At 41.2% G+C, this 21,722-nt stretch overlaps 1 protein-coding gene across 2 annotated transcripts in view; it reads right to left on the bottom strand.

Annotated features, from left to right (window-relative positions):
* The window catches only part of cpeb4 (cytoplasmic polyadenylation element binding protein 4), a 33,040-nt gene extending 21,454 nt beyond the window's left edge, over positions 1-11,586 (bottom strand). The window contains exons 1-2 of one of the 2 annotated variants that reach the window (XM_023962923.1): positions 11,043-11,586; positions 8,639-9,864 (exon numbers count right to left, since the gene is read on the bottom strand). In XM_023962923.1, the coding sequence (XP_023818691.1) occupies positions 8,639-9,820 (1,182 nt within the window). In that variant the 5' untranslated portion in view covers positions 9,821-9,864; positions 11,043-11,586. The remainder of the gene's footprint in view (positions 1-8,638; positions 9,865-11,042) is intronic. The other variant, XM_023962924.1, reaches the window with a different exon arrangement.
* Positions 11,587-21,722: the final 10,136 nt, after the last annotated feature.

A 21,722-nucleotide genomic window follows, 5' to 3' on the forward strand; every position in this document is an offset into this window, starting at 1 on the left:
GTGGAGCCAAAACTTCTCCGATAACGCCATATTTTACCAGCGTGAGCTGGTACACAGACTTAACAAACCAACAAAAATCAAAGCAATAAATAAAATAGGACACACCCATCACACTCTCCCTTACAAGTCTTCTGTTGTCTTGAATCCCATTCTGTATATATGAAGGCTCGGGAAACAGCTTCAGGTCAAAAAACACTTCAATATGCGTTAAGGACTGATTTCCCCAATTGCATTCATAAAAACAATCGGGTAAAATAAAGTTACAACAACCTTTCAATATTTGAGACATTGCTTTAACAAGTTTAAGCAGCATTTTTCTTTAAATCCAAATTGAATTATGTAAAATACAAGCTTGTGCTTTGCACCTACACGTGTACAGATGGTTTTAGCAAAGAGTATTTTTTTCTTTCTATTTTTTCCCACAACTGCCCAGGATTAAATGTGTATGCACACATTTGTCTCAATATCTAAGGCAATTTATGTTATGTGAATCTAAAATCACCCGACAGCAGGCAGAGGTTATAGGGATGAACATAAAACATTTGCTGCATACTTTAGCGTTGAAAATATCAGAGAGGTAGGTCCAATAAATGGATTAAATATCCAACCATTTTGTGATTAAAATGACAGAGAAAATCATGTGCCCATTTTTAATGGTTAGTGAACGCCACAAAACAAACGGCCTCTAATAAGCAACGTTGGCATTTTTCAAAAAGGCTACTGTAAAGTGGCAGATTTTAAATGAATATACCATAATGTACCTGTTTATGGTCCAGCATTAATAATTAGATATCAAATCTTCACTAAAAGATTTGATTGTCCCGAATTAAAGACCACTTGTCACTAGGGGTGTAACGATACGCTAAAATCTCAATTCGGTTAGGTTCAGAGGGCTCGGTTCGGTGCATTTTGGTTCAGTACTGCTGTTTAACAAATCTGCCTGATATGTACTGCTATTTTGTGAACTATTATTTTATTTATTGTATGTGTTTTGCTGCAGGACACCTGAATTTCTCCCTTGGGAGATAAATGAAGTTGTTTTCTATTTTCGGCATTTTTTCGGTACAAAAAACTAAGGCGGAAAAAATTACTTACAAAATACATTTATTAGTTTTACCTAACAATAAATAAAATTGGCCTATGTAGGTGATCTGCTTTATTAAAATAAGAAAAATTATTAGCTGCCAGGCCCCAAAAACTTTGGAACACTGGCCTAGAAAAAAACATTTTAGGGGCCGTACACACCGGGACGAATTTCGCGTGCGATATTCGCCGACGTTTAACGCCTCGTGACTAAACAAAGGGCACCAATGTGAGTGTGCACAGCGACGCGAAAAAAGCTTCAAAGCGTCACTTTTTAAAAAACGCCTCAGGTTCGTTTTTTTGGTTTGACGCCCCGCGTCGATAACTATACGACCAATGACAGTGGCGCTTTTGCACACGTGTCTGGAGCTTCTGAAGTTACAGTAAATCACAACTTGGGGGCGCTCAAACACAAAACTGCCTTTCTGAGCACATATACCAGCGAAGAAGATAGACGCCAAGTAGCGTCTACACTGCCGCGAAGAAATAATGACGGACATACTAAAATATCCCCGAACCACCATTTCAAACACCAGTTGGAGCAACTGGTGCTTGAAATATTCATGTTTTCTTTGTATGATTCTGACAAGCGCGTAAATACTTGCTCTCTTCTTCTGAGTGAAAAGCGACTTTAAGAAGCGTAAAGTTGCGAAGCGCCACCTTGTGTACAGGAGTATTTCTTTTATATTAAGCGCCATCTAATGTCAGGGAATGAAATTGCATGTTCGCTCGGCTCATCATCAGCGAAAATCGCCTGGGTGTGAACACAAAAAACGTGCCGAAAAACGCTGGGGAATAACGCCTGGCGAATATTCGTCCCGGTGTGTACGGGCCTTTAACTTGCACATTTCTTTTCTTGTAGATGCGATTGTTACAGTCGGTGATGCCGTTTTAATTGCGTTAACAGATTGGATGTGTTACCTGTGGCGTACGCTATCTTTGTGTAACAATGTCAACACACGCCATTCGACTTGACCAATTGTCTTTTTCCTTCATGGATGCTAACAACAAAGCCGAAGTGTTCCCACACAGGTGAGCGTAAGGAGATGGGGGGGGAACCCATTCCTAGCCTTGCGTCTGCATTAGCCATTTGTTGACATGCTTACTGCCCGTAACCTAATAGCGTCTCGGAGGAAACTCTACTTCCGCCTCGACGCAAAGTTAATACCGTGGCGACCTGGGGGTTAGCCCCGCCTATAGCCACTAAGACTCATGGGAAGTGTGAAATCTCGTGTGTTAATTCTTCACCATCACTGGCAAAGCTATGAAGAGAAGTGAGGTTCATGTTGTTACGCTGTTCATGTGTGTTCAAAATAAATGGGTTTTAATGCCGGAAAATAGATGGATCAATCTACTTCTATGTCTACTCTCTCTCTGAGACTGTTAGAGGGTGTGTGGAGTATGGGACAAGGACAGTCAACGCAGCTAGTTAATTAGCAGCTCGGCTCTCGTTTGCCCGCTACGAGTGACAAAGCAGCTGGGTCGTTACAATGCAATATATATGCGGGGGGAAAAAGAAAAATGTACCGAAACAGTACAGAAGTGAACCGAACTGAAACTGCAGTACCAAAACGGTTCGGTTCAACTACGTGTATCGTTACTTGTCACCATTCACTACAGCTTTCCATTGGAAGAGAAATCAAATTGTACATTATGAATAAACTGAGAAAAAAACTGTTGTAGAAAGGTCTTATACCTTGGGGAGTGATTTTGACGTGCTAATTTCTTAGCCATGACGATGACCGTCCAAAAAAAAAAGGGCATTCCGACATCATTGTTGACAACGGTAACTCTTTAACGATTGACACAATCATTGTAATTCTAGCAGATTCTGAAGAGAGAAGCAGCCTTGCGCCGATATGCAACACTTTTTAGCAGTGAGGTGCTTACACAATCCTTGTAATTCAGCTGATTCCGTTGCCAAGAAAAGTGGCTTTGCGCTGTTCAGCAACATGTCGGTGCAAAGCCGAAATGAAAAGCCGCTTTTCTACGCGTCCGAATCATCTGATTCACAAAGATCATGTAAACGTTGAAGAGTTATTGTCAAAGAGTCTGTTTTATTTAGGTGTCGTCAGTGAAATTTCTGGTGTTAAAGGGTTAAAGACCTAACAAGTCAAATGAATAGCGACAGCCAGTCTGATCCTTTAAATATGGTATATGGTATTGCACAATGTGGGAAAAGCAGCTGTTTTCTGCAGGCTGTCGGACTTTAATATTTTCATATTGCTATTCTTCACTATAAAAGGTATTTGTTTGAGAAAAAGAGAGAAAAAAGGAATGAAAATAAACATGTGGACGTAAATGTCTTCAGGTTAGCCTTCCCTCTCCAACGAGGCTTAATCTTCCACAGACCTTCGGCAGGTTTTATTGGCACATGGAGAAGCAATTAACAATTTACTGCAGCAGGGTTGTTTCTGCAATTAATAATCCTACTTTTTGTTGATTATTGATGAAAAATGGCAGCCATAAGAGCTAAAAAGGCTGAAGTAGATGACCCAAAGTCTAGATTGCTATAGGTCAATTTGCTTTTTAATTAATCATATGTAAATTAACCTCCAAGTGGCTTTAGAAGACTGCTGGTCTGTTCATCCAGCTTGTCCAGTTTCTTCATTGCAAACAGAATTTAGTTTTGTTTTCTGGTTTTATTCTGTTTTTTAAGGTTTTCCTTGACCCTCTTCCCTGACATCCTTCTTTATTAGCACATAAAGATCTGGCTTGACATTTTAAACAAAAATATCACATCGGAGAGGTTTTCCACATAAAGCAAAGGGTGAACACTGATCAGCAGTATAGTCTATCAGAGCAATTTGTCACTGACCTCCATCATAGAAAATCTGGCTAAAATAGTTGCAGTGGTAAGACAGCTTGAAGGATAAAAGCTTCTACGATCAATAGACCCACTGAAATTTTCCACACTTCCTCAACATCTCGAGTTGTGTGGTGAGCGTCTGATCTCAAACCAGACACAAAAGAAAGGAAAGCCAAAGAGAAGAAGCAAAAGTGGAGAGAGTGGAGAATGATCAGCAAGGTAAGCTGTTGCAAAACGAGAACAAAGAGGGGGCAGGGAGAGGAAGTCGGTTGAGCTTTTGTCTTCTTGGTCAAATATTTCAAAGTCCCGTGACAACATGAAAGACACCCAACTGTCAAAAACATCCAATTACTTAGCATTGCTTGAATGGCTCAAAAGTTTGCCTATGGTTGTCTTTTAACAAGGACAGTAAAAAAAAAAGAAAACAGTTGTGGTTGCAGCAGCATTTTGGTTGCTTTCAGCGACATGAGCTAAATGCAAAATGACACCTCCACAGTAATTCTGCTTTGTCTTCCTTCTTTGTTAAGACACCTGTGCTGAAGACTTAGTTCAAGAACTAATTGGAGCTCCTGCACATACAACTGTGTGCACACGCACGTAAATTATCTTTCCGTTTCAGAGGGTTGTCAAGAGTGGAGAAGAACACAATGAGGCTGTATGAGCAGCAGAGTGATGTGCTCACCAACACAGCCATGACTGCTCATTAGTCCCTGAAGCATCTCTCTCATAGAACATAACTTTCACAAGAACCAGAAGTAATTGCAACAACTTTGGGATTCTGCAACTTAATGGTGAAGTAGTTTTTTTTTAGACATTGAAGGTTGTTTAACCTTTAACAACCTCTTTGTAATGCTGTTCTTATTCTAGCAAGTCGAAAAAAAAAACGAATGAGGGCTATAATTAAAAGTACTTTGATGGAAGAAAACCGTCTAACAGAGTGGGAACTAAAACTCAACTGTGTTGTGAATACAAAAGCAATAAGATGCGACTTGATTTGAGGTGGCGGGCATGTTATTCTCCTGTTGCTGTGGGAACAGATGGGACTTGAGAGTTGTGAACACTCAGATCGGTAATCGACGTGACCTGTCAGAGCAAGTGAGTCCAAATGTGGAACTTTTTTTCTTCAAACCCCATTTTTAAAGATGAGTCCTCAGAAAATCTTCTGTATTTCATTTTAAATGAATCCACAACTGGATTCCATGTGTCAGTAGATGAATATAAACGTCATCATAGACTAGCCAGGGGAGAGTACTTTATAGAGACGGAATGTTTTTGGCTACGACAGTGTGCAAAACAAGTTCAGCAAAGAAATACATAAAATAAAATAAAAAAAGAAGAAGATTTAAAAAAAAAAACATGCACACATCAAAGTGCACAGTCAGTTTAATAATATGCTGTCCAGGAAACGGCACCACATAAATCTGCAGCACCTCTGAGCTTCACAAACAGTAAGGAGGGAACTATAACCAACAGTTAGCCAGGTGGCTTAATAAGACAATATCCTGCCCTGGCTGACTCTCCTTCAGGCCCTGCAGGTGTGGACCGAGTCACTAGCCAAATCCGTACATCCACAGAAATCACACAAAATGGAAAACAGAAAATTGCCAGGCTCTAACCCCACTCTAAAGCAGCAGACACTGAGGTGAAACATCCCTTAAGTGCCTAAGTGCCACGATACTGCACAACACCTTGCACAAAGCTATACTTCAAGCGCATTTGACATTTTTCCAACTTGTATACACAGTGCTATATCAATGTTTGAGACAACCAGAAGGCTTCTGTGTTTGAGTTGTAACAATTTTCTTAAGGGAAATGTTGCAAAAAGTGCAACATCACGGTCACAGGACAATCAGCTGCCTCGGCTCTCGTGATTTCTGAGCAACGATCCATTTCAAGAAAACCTGTTTTAAGAAACACTGCATGTGATAAGAAGTTCCAGAGACAGTGGAAAGGCTGAACAATGGTTGCTAAGCCCTCATCTGTTCTGTGGGTGCTAAAATGGGAACTATGCGAGACAGTTGAAGGAAGATTTACAGTGGAGGAGGGGGACATCAGTTGCTCATAGAGTTTGTTTAGTTCACAAAGAGTACTTCCCAAACTGTGAATGCCTTTTAGTCAAGTGTCATAGTTTATTTGAAAAGATTGCACATGGCCTTAAAACCTAGCAAGAAGAACTTACCGATGTTCTCTAAGCTCACAAAAATCCTTTTCTCTTAAGTCAAAGTATAGTTGCTAAACAAAAGAGGACCAACATCCAAACCTCAAATTTGACAATAAAATACCTATATTCAAAATTAGAACAATAACATTTTGTGTCTTCATCCAGTTTTAAAAAAGCTATTTCAACACTGCAAGGGGATCTTTTTCTCCAGGAACAAAAATAAAATCATAGCTTTACCCAAAAAAATGCTCTTAAAATGTTGAGAGTTGGATCTTGGTTTTTAACATTTAGTCTTATTTTTCATCCCCTTCATGCCTTCCATTTATCCATTTTCTGACACTTGTGTTGCACCAGGTCACTCTCCAAGGGATTAAATCTATCCAGCAAGTCCCAAGGCTGCTTAAAACCCTCCTCTCAGAAGAACATGTCTGACACAAATCCCCACAGATGGACCCGGAGGACCCAGTGTCCAAATGCTCCAACAAACCCGGTTGGCTCCATTCTATGCAGCAGATCTTCACTTCAGTTGTCTGATCTTTTTGTTTTTTCCCAAAGGGCTAGTCCAGGCATTTATCACAAGTCATTTATTTTGGTTGTTCAAATTGGGCCCCTCTCTACAGCTCATGACCATAAGTGATGGTTAGACCAAGGGCTGACTTGTAAACAAAAAGACTTATCTGTCTGTTCAAAGGTGAAGCTTCTACCGTACAGTACGTCTGTTGACTGAGATAAAAATGCATTTAAATTATCAGGCAAAAAACTGCTGTCTAAAGGCTGCTTTAGGACTGTATTTATTTAAATGAAAAGAATAAGGCCAAAAAAAGACTAAATTGGGATGATGAATACCTTTTTTTCTAATAGTTTAACTAAATACTTAAAGTGTTGAGGCTGAGTCCAAACAAGATCATCTTCAGTCAAAAAAAGAGCATAAAATAAAAGTAAAATTAAAAAAAGCCCTAATGACCCATTTATATTTTTTGTACTTGATTTAAGCATCCAACAAGAACACAGAAATGGGTAAATGGGTTACACTTGCATAATCCTTCCTCTTCACTACTACACAGTTAGACCTTGCAAAGCCGCCCTCCATCTGCTTTAACAGAATCAAGAGGGCAAAAGGACAATGCTATTTAATTGATCTAATTCAGGATAAATAAATAAAAAGATGCATTACAGCTGACTTGACTTGAAATGTTACATTGGAAAATAAAATAAAAAAATGTCTGTAAATACAAGACCTGCCAGATTTTTCCAAACAAATTGGACATTTAATTTCACCTTTTTTTCTTACCGACATACAGAAAAAAGGCTTAGATTTTGCATTTATTTAAACATGAGCTTCTCTCAATAACTAACAGAAATTGCCTACTATTAAAAATAATTGTAAATTACCCAAACATACATCCTCTTTTTATTGCAGAAAAAATACTTAAGACATGTCGAAGCATGTCAACATAAAGTCCTTACTAGCCAACCTTTGGAGCGGTGCGAGTCATTCATTGCAAATAGAGATGAAACAAAACACTGTTGAAAAGGTCACAGCTAGCAAAGCCTTTGAATTTTAGAGTGCTTTATACTTTGCCTGACAAACAGTCATTCAAAGGAAGCAGACACGGTAGAGGGAAAACAATACCTCACACAAACTATACTGTATTCCATCAAGGAGAACGTTAGGAAACAGTCAACCAAGGAATGGTCACTGACCCTTTGTCACTGCTGGCAAAGGAGGAAACATTGTGCAACCATTGAAAAAACAAAGGATACATTTGAGAGCTTGGAGAACCCTCTGTTTAAGTCATCAGCCCAATCTGGGCCAAAGGCAGCCTTCCTATCTTCAATTCTGCCTCTGTTTATCAAATATTAGTGTGTATCCAAATACTACTCAATGACGTGTCCGTAATGTCCATCTCCATGCTTCCATTTATCTCCTTATATCATTCCTGGCTCTTAAGAGATTGTTTTTACCATGTTGTGTGTAGATTACCACATGAAAAATCAACCTAACCCATTTTTATAGTGATGATAGACTTTGAAAGCTATAACATAAATGATAACTTAAAATAAAACATGTGAAAAGGATTTAGCTTCATTTTACCAGCTAAGACTAAGCGATATGATAGAGAAGCAAAGACCTGAGCTAAACCCTGTAGATGATAAGCTCTGCTGTATTTTTTTGGTCAGTTTTGGTTTCCCATTATCATGATTGCAACCTTTCTTCCTTTGTCTCTGATCTGATCCTCATCTCCTCTCCGTCCCATCTCAACCCCCTCCCACCACCATCTCAACCTCAAGCACACACATGTGGCACACCCCGCTGCAGCGGTGGAGGCGCATTACTCATCATTGCCAACACACAGCTGTGGAGGTCCAACAGCAGCTTTAATGCTGAAAGACCACACTTAGTAACGCCATCCCTCATCATCATTTCAAAAGATGGCAGCAATGGCACATGCTGTAACAATGTAGACATGCATGACAGCTCAACACTGCACACACCTACTGAGGTACAAGAACATAGAATGTCCTATAAAATCGGTACAGATTTACAGCAAACTATTTATTATGATTATTTAACTGATACTGACCTGAAAAGGAAAAATGTTATCACTGCGGCTAACGCCATCATCTATCCAGGACTTGGGGTTGAAGCCCGCCGGACCGTTTCGAGGATACTTTTGGGATGTCACGTGGTTGTTAGGGAAAGTCTTTTTCAGTGGAGAGATAGAGTTGATCGGAGTCATCCCGCCGTTTAGTCCACGACGATAATCTCTACCCTGAGAGCCTCCCCAACCACCACCACCACTGCCATAACCTCCTCCAGGACTCCATGAAGTTGAAGATCCAGGGGAGGGAGAGGGACTCTGGTAGCTAGCTGAACCCCAGGGGGACGGGGGCTTGTTCAAGCTGTTGGACAAATGTGGCAGCTGACTGAAAGCTGGATTTCGATGCGGAAAGGGGGGTGGAGGGTGGGGGGAGGCTGGGGAACGCCTGTGTTGCTGATGTTGGTTGTGGGGGTGCTGGAAGTGGGGGTGCGGTGGTGGCGCTGGATGGTGCTGGGACAGAGCTGCAGCTGGTCCAATCTGGGGGGAGAAGTTCCCACCAAACCCTGGGCTAACATGGTGGGAGAAGTTCTGGAACAGCAGAGTGCCATTGTTGGCCGAGACCGGGTTGAAGAAGCTGACATCTTCATTGATGATGGTTGACGGTGCAGGCGGAATGGCAGCTGACCAATTGTTGAAGCCAGTAAGTGATGACGAGGTGGTGCTGGACTGTACTGGACCAGTTCCCCCAAGGCCAGATGTTTCTTGGTAGTCAAAGCCAGTCAGGACAGGTGACTCAAGGCGAAGCTGCTTCTCCTTACCATTGCCACCCTCAGATGTACCATTCTCTGTCTTGGTTTCCTTGGCTTTTTCCAGTTCTGAAATTATCCCACCATTGCTTCCACCTTCCTGGTGACTCCCTGGAGATAACTGCTGCTTCTCCTGCGATTCTTGCATTTCCTGTTGCTGCTGTGCTTTGGGCTTCTCTGCCCCCCCCAAGATTTCATCTTGCACACTGTTGTGGGTGGCAGAGTTAGAGAAGAGCCAGGGAGAGCCTCCCGTGCTGCCGTTCCCCGTGGCCGTGGTGCTGTTTATGAAAGCAGCGGGGCTCTGGGACACATTTTGGTGGTGGTGGGGAGGCTGCAGATGCGGGTGGATTCGGACCGGGAATGCAGACTTGTTGCCAGTGTTGTTTTGAACTAGAACACCAAACCCGTAATCCCCCATTTGTTTTGTTCCCCAGAACAAATGCTATCGTGATCTCTTTGGTCCTATTGAGAGAAAAGCACACAGGATGCACACAGGTTAAAAGTCAGCCTTTCTCATTTCCCTTTAGATCAAGGGATTTAAAAACTACAAGCTTTTTGTTTTCTTTGTAAATTCATTACATTTGAACATAATATGCTTAAAACATATCGACTTCAAAGATCACAAGCCTATGTTTTCGATTTGTAAACATTTTCAAATAAAATGAAAATTAGCCACGTAGATCATTTGAGAAAAAAATTGAAAAAAAATTCCATTTGGGTCACACCTAATTTGCTGAATGTTCCACCCTTAAAAATGTCTAATATTCTAGGTTCAGATTAACTAGTTAAACAGGTAACCTGAGTGGATTTTTTAAACGACTTTCAAAATAAAGGAAGGCAGAGAATCAAAAATGCTACTAACCATTTATTACACAGGAATATGACCTCATGTAGTAGTAATTATTAGCTTTAACTTTTTTTTAACTTTTATATATTATTGCATAGATTTTAATGTATAATTGAACACTCTCAACACGTTCCAGCTAAGTTAAATTAATGTCATAATTAAGTTAAAAAGGTTTTACTGACATTTGAATATTTGTATTGGCAGGTGCAAAACAAAACGTTATAAATATTTTTTAAACCGTCAAGATGACATCCTTAGCTAATTATAATCCGATGACGTTGCCAGTTTGTAAGTCTAGAGCGGAGCTCCCTGCCGTAAAAAGAGAATCGAGCACTCTGTGTGGAACAGCCTCCATTTGGAGACATTTTAGGAAGTCTTACGAATTGACAAATATCCAACTACCAGCGGTACACCTTCAACTGAAATGCGACAGTTACAGACGTCACAGAACCGGGGACACATTACAAATAAACCGACACAACGGTCAAAAACTACAACATTCGACCTTGTTTGATTTGACAGCTGTCAGGGCTACGAAACAGTCCACGGTTCCATTTAAAGACTTTGATCGAAACACACCTTATTAAACGTTGTCTTTAATAGTTTATAATAAATGTGTTCATTTCTAGTGTCTTAAAACAGTCATTATCACGTAGGTGATTATTACTAACGAAGCTAACCAGCTAAGTTTTTCATCCGTTGCTAGCTTAGCAAGCTAGTTATTAACGATTAGCACGGATGCTTGCTAGCTAAACAGGCTAAATATATGCAAAAATGGAAAATAAAACACCACCTTTCGATCACCACCTTCGACCTCGGCGTTGTTTTTGTCGAGATCTTCCTCTTGGACTGAAAGCTAGATGGTGTCCTTGGCGAGCTGAGTGCAGCGAGCTAGGCTTTTCAGAGGCGATTTAAAGCTGACTCGTACAGTGCAGTCGGTCAGCTTTTTTTTTTTTTTTCCCTCCCTGCTCCTGACGTGTCCTGCCTGCTCAATGACACGGATCTCTCTGGACTACGTGATCAAACGGCTTTGTTAATGTGACAAGCGAGCGTTTCTTTTACAGTCTTGATGCGATCGGTTTCATTGTTCATTTGATTCCAGAATCGTTTCTGACAAGCTGTCAATCCTCCACAGCCAGCGGATCCCTCTGTACTTCTTGCCCCTCTCTCCTGGAACCGACCGTGGCCGAATGACAGCGAGAGAGATCAGCCGAGGCACACTTCCGCTTCTAGCTCCGCCCTTTCCACGCCTTTAAAGAACCACACCTCGACGTGCCATTGGACAAACGACTGGCGGCCTCGCCCAATTTCTTCAACATTTAGCAGCCATGCACCAATAACAGATCCGTGTTATCCATAAGAGCAGCCCACCAGGGTGGAAAGATAAAAAATAAATAAATAAATAAATAAATAAATAAATAAATAAATAAATAAATAAATAAATAAAAAATTACTCCTCCCAGCACGGTCCTGTCCTTTCACGATGCTGCCGGTACCAGGTCGTGAGAAAAATGAGAAACACAGCCCACCCCCCTATATGAAGGAGGATGGAAAAGTCTGAACAAGCACATCCCCATACACATGGTTTTTGATCTATTGCTCGTTTGTCTTAAGCTGGAGCACGGAGGCATTTTTAAGAGATGTTCATGCCGTCCGAGCATGCGCTTTGTGAGCAAATCCAATTAAAAATTCATCATTTTGACATGCAAAAACCACAGCTCTTCCAGCTCCTTCTTTTGTATCACTTCCTCTCTGTTCTTCACCAGTGACTGATGAAAAGCCAGAAACACGTCATGTGTACAAAAAGCAAAACGTCTTATGATAGATGTTTCATAAATGTAGAATTTATGCATATTTCACAACTGATTGAAGTGACTCAGCAAAAATGTACGGCTGTCACACAACATTAAAGAGCCACAGGAAAACCATTGTTTAAAAATTCTGAACAAAGAAATCTGGTGTGCTGCTACGGTTAGGGAGCTACCAATTGGGCATGTGACGCATGTTCAAGAACACGTCAAACGCAGGTTATTTAATGTGATTTTAGCCCAAGGTGTTCACACTGGATAAGCAGGGAGGGGCTTCTTTCTTATTTTGCTTTTATACTGTTTACTAGCCAGCTGCCAAGGAAAAGATTTGAAGTGCGCTTCAAACATGCCCGGTGTATACTAAAGCTGTGTCTCAGCTCTATTTCTTATTCAGTATTTTTCAACTAGTGAAAAATATCAATAACCACTGGTAGCATTGAAGTCTAAGTCACAGTTCTGAGTCAGAAAAATAACTCAAAATTTGGATAACTGATACAAATGGTTAAATGTCAGACATTTGCAATGGTATTTGTGGATAAAGTCTATTTCTTTTGCTTCCATCAACCTATGTGGCTGCAAATCTTTTGCATTTACCACATATGAAAAATATAGATAAAATTCAAAATATAAAAATACTGGAATACATTTTTGAGCCAAAGTGACCTTTGATTGCTCACCGTCACTTGAGATTTGTATGATGATGCACTCCAGCAACTAAGATGACACATATGTGATAAAAACGAGACATCATTATGTGTGTTGTAAGATCCATATAAAGGTTACAAAAACACATCTGAAGCTCACACACAGTAATCGGATGGACACTTTCCCAATGCGGTAAACTCTCGACCTTCATTGGGATTTACAGATGATTCTGTGGTTGCCTAGCAACTAAAATATAGCTATAAGGTGATGGTTTTTTTTTAATCTGAGTACCTTAAAAGTTTCAAATCGTAAAGCTTATACAAGCTAGCATGAGCTCAAAAGCCTAAAGATCGACATGAGTGAAACATAAATTCACTTAATAAGTTGCAACTAATATGAATGTATTCTTTTATGCGACAGAAGTATCAAAAGGCTGAGCATCGATCTTAATATTTTCTGGTTTCACAAAGCCTCCACAGTGAGAGAAATGTGTTTTCATCTGCTTTCAACCAAATGCATGGCCATCCAGATCCTTTTTTCCCCTCTCATCTTCACGTGGCTATAGCCCTCCCCATCTCGTCTCTTTATCTGCCTTCCTGTCCTGCTCTGTGTCCTTCTCCTCGGTATGGTCATTATCACAGAGAGGCCATCGCACCGCTCTGACTCTGTCATTCTCACCGACCCTCATCTGCCAGCGTTACATGCAGCCGCAAATGGCTATCTAATAAATCTGTCACCTTAAGTCCAGCTGTGAGGGGGTGATAAATTGGATAATCTGTCGGTGCTCTGCATTATTAAGTACACACAGAAAGGATGACCAGGCAATGGGAGGGATTTAGATAATCAGATTAAATAAAAAAAACAGATTACAGATGTTTGATAATAGTATTACTCAGCTTTAAATAAAAGGGTGATTGGTTCATGCACATATTTAGTAATTAAAACCCTCCCAAGTACTTTAAAAAAATTTTGTTTGATTACTTAAAATTTAAAACTAACGATGCAAAAAAATTAAGTTTTGCACTCAATGGACAATTGCCATGATTCCTAATAGTCACTGGCTTTTTAAAGTCCTGCAATAAAATTAAATTCTGAATAGACTACCACATGAAACTGCTATCTAAAGGTGGCAATAATAATTTATGACCAGTTTTTAACACAACAGCTGGGTGTTGCGGCAGTTCATAATTCAAATGTCGGGCTTTTTATTTTGAGTTTTATAATCCCAGTATGAATGTATGGATTTTCTGTTTGTCTGATTATTGGCAGTTCCGAAATCACTCGAAAACAAGACATGTAAAGGGTGTCCTTTTGAAAATTTGAATTTGGATTGTTGGGATATTTAAGTAATCCAAACACAGCTGGTCCAGACCAACACACACGGATGATAATCGTGCATAAAGTCATTATTTTCCTTTCTGCTCAGGAAACAGATGCATCGAAGCTCAGTCTTGCTTCTCAACTGGAGGGTAAGGATCAGGAGGAGGAAGATTAGTATTTAAAAGCCTCCAACATCCGCCACCTTTGCAACATGTCTTCTATGTCTTCTGTCACAGCAGGGCGGTTGGTTCAGCAGAGTGATAGAAACTGGAAATGGATTTCTAGGGCAGCATACCCGGTCTTGCTGGTCTCACTTGTAAGACAACAGCCTCTCCTGTTGCTGTTCCTTCCTCTCTCTGTCACACTCAGCGTCTTTTTAATCAAATTCTCTATGCCCGGAGCGACCCCATAACAAAGCCTAAAGAGGAAATGAGATACATATTTAAGAAATGACTTTTGGGATGTTTATTTAAACATCCACGGCCTAAAATTGCACAACGTAAAAACTCACTGAAGTGTGTAATTTTCTGCAGTATGATATTGCTAATAGGCAGTTTTGCCACGCATCCTCTATCTGCCAATGGTTTCCAGTGTGCTTTGCCATGGCTAAGACTGGATAGCGGCAATGAATAAAACATTCAATCCATTAAAAAATTAATCGCCTCTATCTGAGGCATAATTATGCTGCAATCCCTCCCAGAGTGCACAAGTGTGTTTATGAGTGCAGTAGTAAGCGTGCATCAGATAAATATGCCAACGGTGAGCAAGAGCTGCTAAGGATTACTATTTCCAATTCTCATTATTCACGCCATGCTTCTGTGATGGTATAGAAAAGGGTTTATAAATGTAGTTACACGCCACGTATTCTGTGAATGACGTTGATTAATGCATGTAGACGTCTTTCGCAAAGTTTGAACAATATTAGAATTGGGTTGGTTTTCCATAATACATTCAGAGAAGCTAAATGCATTAAGCAAAATGATGTGGACTCCTGTAGCTGAAGGATGTAAATGACCTCTGGGGATGGGGTGAAAGGTTGTGGGGAGGTGCTATATTGATCTGCTGTGTGATCGCATTTATTTGTGCAACCATACGTGATTTTTAGCTGGAAGAAAAGCTCTTGACTTGCTTTTTTGTTGTTGTTGGTGTTGGTTTGCACTGCCAAAGCAGCTCATCTCGGCAGTGTTTTGTGTCATGTTTTCTGCCAGCCTCACATCCTTCATGTGTCTGCCGTATTTTGTGCTGCTGTGCTCTCCCCGGGGACCTTCTCCTAATTAAACCTAAGAGGTCTTTCTGGGTACCAGGCCAAGATGACTATTTAAAAAAGACACATGGCTTGTGTGTTTGTATGTGTGTGCGAAAAAGAACCGGCGGATTTAATGACTCCACTGAGTACAGAAGGGATAATAAATTACAACAGAGCAGCAGCTGGGGGTCTGTGATGTCAGTGTCAGAGTGTGTGTGTGCATCTGTGTGGCTATGTTGAAGGGACCTAAATGTAGTTACACACTCCCATTAATAGGGCTGATGTCCTTGTGTGGACAAAAAAAAAAAGTTTGCTTCAGAATTCTAATGTTTTCAGAATTGCTGAGGCACTAAAAACAACAGTCTAGGCCAATACATTTATATACTTAAATAGGTGGAAGTTTAGAAATAGCCTTTTTGGAAATGACAGTAAGTATAATTAATAGCAAAACCTGAAACTGTGTTGGGATAATTTTAGGTTAGTTCTCACACTTTGCTAACCTCAACATTTTACCCACTGCAATTAAACAATTAAAACATAAAAAGCATTGGTTTTGATATTGCACTCTTTATTGAGAATACATTTTTCCTACATTAGAGTAAAGAAAGATTTGGTGCTGATTGTTGAATTTTTGTAGGACGGTTTATAACCCTTTTTCCCACACTAAGTAGAAAGTGCACTTAAAAGTTTAAAAGACCCACTCCAATAAAAAAATCATGTTTTTGGTGAGGTTTTTTTTGTGTGTTTTTGGTGGTTTTTACATGTTCTTGTTGTATTTTCTAAGATGGAGGACATATAGAGGGACAATTAATCTTAAAATTGAATTTCTGGCTATTTCTTTTTTCAAATTGTTGTGAATCAGGAGCAGATAAATAAAAGCCTTTGGAAAAAGCTTGTAGTTGTGACGTCAAATCTACAATCGGCAGCTGCTCCCTGCTCCACTCCATTCTGATGCATTCACTTGCAGATGTCTTCATTTTCCTTAACCAAGCTGGCATTTGGTTCAAAACTGTACGTCTTGATGGCTCCAGTTTTGTATGTTGCATTGCTAATGTTAAGTTTGGGGTGTGAGGGGCTGTAAGCTAGTGGGAGAAAGTGTAAACAAAGAGGTGATAGGAAGTCAGGTTGGCTTACCCCTCACCAACAGTCCTGCCCACAACTCAGAGGCAAATTTCTGATTAACTACATCTTTTAGCCCAAAGAAATTGTATAATTGTGATTAAAAGACCATGGCGAACACTTTTACAATAGATCGAAAAATGATTGGAGAAGTACTTTAATTTTTCTTTAGTGTGCCTTATTATCCAGAGCACCTTATCAATGCATTGATTTTGATCGTGTTTACTGACGTCAAAGCAGTTTTGAGTAGTGTTCGGAGCTTTGTCAAAATGTCGGCCCGTTTGTTTTTTTTGTTTTTTTTTTAGAGTTGCAAAAAAGGTTGGGTGTTACTGTGAATATTTTTAATGCAGAAAATGTGTAGCGGTTTCAGATTGGGTTTTTTTATGTGTTACTAACAAGTTTAGGAATTGTGGCTAATATGTAGTGTGTTGCTAGCAAGTTCTGGAGAACGCAGTTATTGGTCTGACTGACTTACTATCACTGACACTTGTCCCGTTTAATGCGCCTTATAGTTCGATATGTCATATATATGACGCAAATTTGAAAATAAACCATTCTCTGACGTTGCACCTTAAAATCCTGTGTGCCCTATAGTGCATAAAATACGGTGAGTTTCCTCATTTTAGTCACAATTTTTTAATCTCAAAGTGTTATCAAATGCAGTAGAAAATGTTTTTATAATGAACAGAAAAAGTCCTTTTCTCTTACAATGTGTTACCCTATCTTTAGTGTATAATATAAATGAGTGAGTCTACAGTGTATAAACTTGCTGTTGCTATGGCAATGTCAAAATCTGGATGACTTACTCTTTCGATGACCATGAAATAACAGCCGATCTGGCTGCCTCCCATTTGCATCTGCTTTATATTTCTTTTTCACACCATTCAAGACATGAAGCATATTTGGAGAGCAATCAGGGGGGTGCCAGAGCTTTTTGGTAAGTGTGAATGTCTGGCTGATGTATACATCCGTAGACACAAGTGTGAAATCAATTGAGGTACTGTGTCTCAAAAGCAATTCTGACTTGATTTACCTTCTGTGCTCTTGTACATAGCTGCCTGATGAGCCTGCCAAGACAACTTAAGAAATGGAAACAGCGAAGGGATGGATGTGACGACCAGCTTTAATTAGCAGCTGAGTTTTCGAGTTAAAAACAGACTATGATTTAAATTTGGTCAAGTTTATGTGAATGTATCCATGTGTTCTTATTGAAATATCAGGTTAATTTTTATTATGTTTAATACATGCTTTATAACAAAGCTCTGACAGGATCTGTACTCTGCAATTTCTCTTTGCTATGAAGAGAAATGGCAATTGGATGGCAATGTAAATTCAATGAAAATGTTAAACTAGGTCCTTGTTTAATGTTAAATTAAACAATAAAATGTCAAATGCTGTAAAATGTTAAACTAGGTTAAACTATCATTAGGTCCTTGAGTTTTGAGGGACTGCAGGTTAGTGGTATTCAAGCCAAAACACTGAATGGATTCAGTTTCAATAGTTTGATTTCAAGTATATATATATATATATATATATATATATATATTTATACCATGGTCCGGGTGGATACTCAATTCTGATTGGCTGCTGGGTGTGCATTAAAAAGTGATAGACCACAGGATAACCGCACGGTGAAAAAAGAAGTTCCGGTCACCTAGCTTAAATGTTTTGTATCACTGCGCCGGCTTCTTTAAAACAACATTTTGCTTCTTCATTTGGACAAAAACAAGCGGGACATGGGACATGCCCGGAACACCTCCCCAGGGAGCCGTCCTGGAGACATCCTGACTAGATGCCCGAGCCACCTCAGCTGGCTCCTCACGATGTGAAGGAGAAGCGGTTCTCCTCCGAACTCTCTGCGAGTGACCTAGCTTCTCAACCTGTCTCTAAGGGAGCCATCTGTCATGGCTAATGTAACGGGCAGACCCAGACGCTGGAACCCGGAAGAAACACAGGGTGAGTTTGTGGATGAGAGAAAGAGGTTTTAATATTGATTCTTGGTTAGTAGACGGATCCTGGCGGAGCTGTGGCGTCCCTGGGGAATCCGATGGCGGGGATAGTTCGGTTCGGCGGCCCGTGGCGTCACTGGTATAAATGACCGTAAGGAGGCAGAGGCTCGTGGTGAGACAGGAGATTTTCTGTGGCTTGGATCCGAGGGGAGGATGACTGCTGCAACCACTTGTGGTAAATGAATCCATAGAGGAGCAACGAACTGGCGTCGAATCCTGATCCTGGATCTCCTTAAGAAGGCCGGCTGAAGATGAGGTGAGTGGAAGCAGCTGAGTCTAATCAGGAGTCAAGCAGAGAGGGGAGGGGGAGGAGTCTGACAGAGGCACCATGACACCACCAGCCCCTACGAAGGAAGCTCATTTCAGTTGCTATGTGTTTGGGACCTCGTTCTTTCGGTCATGACCCAGAGCTCATGACCACAGGTGAGTATTGGAACAAAGATCGACGGGGGATTTGAGAGCTTTGCTTTGTGGCTCAGCTCTCTCTTCACCACAACGGACCGATACAGCGACCGCATAACACGCTCCGGTCTTCCCTCACTCGTGAACAAGACCCCAAGATTTTTAAACTGATTTCAATTAATTAATTTTTTAAACCCAGCTCAGTAGACACATTGGTGAAAAATGTTTGTCTATTTCTGATTGTTGATTTTTGCACAATCCAGCTTTTGCATTGGGACCACAATTACTATCCTCAACCCTGAGATCTCTCTTATCCCACACATCAAATATGTAAATAATAATCACTGTTAATAAGCTGACAGATAATGAGGGTATGAGCACCTGAGAGTGCACACAACTCCTATTCACTGTGTGGAGTAAATAATAAAATGTTTGACTGGCGGCCTCATTGAAAAAAAAAAAAATATATATATATATATATATATATATATATATATATATATATATATATATATATATATATATATATATATATATATATATATATATATATGTATATGTGGGTGTGTAATAAGTACATTCTATTATATAACATGGCAGTAATGCAAATTAAGCTAAAACAGACTCTCCTAAAGGGAAGTGCATAATAGACAAAAACGTCCCACTTGGTTTAAGAAAGCATTCAAAAACAGCAATCTGCTTATTGCAGTTGTTTGGCAAACTTTTAAAGCTCATCAAAGCAATAATCTTAAACATGCCTTCACATATAGCCATAGACAAGATAAAAGGAAGATTAATTAAATTAAATTTTCTTTTTTTTTTTTTTTAACTTGTCCTGTCCAACAGCTGGGCATACAAATGAGAGCTGAAAAACACTTGTGTTGGACATATTTTACTTTAACAACAGGGGTTATGAATTTTCTGACAAACCAGAGGTATGTCTGAATAAACCTCTTTTGTAATCTAGGCCAAACTTTATTCAGTTTAATCGTATTTGAAAATCTTTTGTGTTGGACAGGACGGAAAAGCAAAGGAGGGAAGAAGACAGAGCGATGCTAGAGAGGGGGGTGGATGGGGTATGAGGGTGATTGTAGAAGGGGGGGGTAAAACCGTGAAGCAGCATAAAGCAACAAGTTGCTGGATGATTATAATCATTACAGTGAGGTTCAGATGTAATACAAGTCTTAAAGGGCGGGGCCTGTCCACACACACACTTAATTGTCACAAACACACATGTCGGCTCCAAAAATGTTCACATGTCAACATGTACATAATACAAATAATGTTCACACACGCATACCTATGCATTCAAACCAGCTAGTGTGAAACATTTCATAAAATCACGTAAACTATTTGTGCAAAGGTGAGCTCACACCTGTGCTCGAGTGAGTCTTTATGTTCTTCTAAAATGGATGGTGGAATGTGAAAAGAAGAGAGTGCCCAGTCATCCCCACACCAAGACACCCGCCGCAGCAGCCGCGGCAGCCAGAACCCTCCAACACGGTAGCAGATAGAGAACAACCGCCCCCAAAAAAACCTTTGGGGGCCCCCAAAGCCAGAAAGCGGGGGGGCATGGGGGGACAGAGAGTGCAGCTCCAGCTCAACCAGGAGAGCCACGCCAGGAGGGCCCAACGCGGGGCCCCACCCCAGAAGAGCGCCTACAGCCCCAGACGAGCACCTCACCACCACCCAGGAGTTCTGGGCATCCCCCATGCTCCAGGCAGCAATCCACCCAGCCCACGGTTAGTCCAGGAGAGAGCAAGGCAGGGGCCAGCCATCCCCGCCCAGGAGGACGACACCCAGGGAAAGAGGGGGTCCGCAAGAAGGTTGTAAACATGGCCCAACCAGGCTCGCCTACACTTGGAAATTTGGCAAGGCCCCGCGTGCATGGACCAGAACCCACACCACAGGGACACGGACACCCCCTGGCTCAGATGTGATGTGATCCCCGGCTCTTGGTCTTGCCACAGAGCTCAGGGATCCCTCTCCCTACGTGGAGAGAGGGCACCCGGGCCCAGGAAGCCAGCACCCAAGGGACATGGTCGATATCGCAGAGGGCCTGGTATCCCCCCTCCAGGGATAGGGTTGGTGACAGATGGTCCGAGGTCCCACCTTCCTTGTGAAATGCATGTGTGTGTGTTTGTGAGGGTGTGTGTGTATGCATGTATGTGTGTTTGTATTGAAGTGTGTATTTTGAAGGGTGAAGGGTGTGTGTATTAAGGGGGGGCGGTTAAAATTGGCAGGTAGGGCACTGAGGGGACATCTCCTGATTACTCACAGTGATGTCCAATCACCCTCCCCACCAAGGGGCCCTAAATGACTAAGGTGCAGTTAAAATTGATGGGTAGGGCGCTAAAAGGACATCTGCTGCTTGCTGCTGGCAGTGATGTCCAAGCACACCCCCTACCAAAGGTCCTAAATGTCTAAGGTGCAAATAAAACCCCAGCATAGGGCTAAGGTGCCCTCAGCCCAGGGGTCCCGTCCCCCGAAGCGCTGACCCCCCAGGCCCCACATCACTAACCCCACACAGAGAGAAGCCAGAAAGTGCACCCCCTGCCTGGGGCCCCTGCCCCCAGGCACCGCCCCTGGGAGGGCTCTGGTCAGGCCTCGACCAGAGCAATTGACAGACTGCCAATTGCCTTAGCAGAAACCCCAACCCGTCAAACCTCCAAGGTTCCGCACGGATAGTGGACCCTCCCCCTCTCCCAGGCACCCCCCCCCAACCACCACCAGGACAGGGCCAACAAGCCCCCCCACCCCCACAGACTCCGCAGTTAATTAAATTTTTACTGTAAAACATTTAGCCACATTTGGACTGTGAGAGTTTTTAAAAACCACAATCATGTCCCTGTATGTTTGAATACACGTTGATGTTTATGGACCATTGTCTCTCTTTCGATGAATATTAAAAACCATCAAAATAA

The sequence above is a fragment of the Oryzias latipes genome, chromosome 14 (assembly GCF_002234675.1).
Source record: "Oryzias latipes chromosome 14, ASM223467v1".
Taxonomy (NCBI): Eukaryota; Metazoa; Chordata; class Actinopteri; order Beloniformes; family Adrianichthyidae; genus Oryzias; species Oryzias latipes.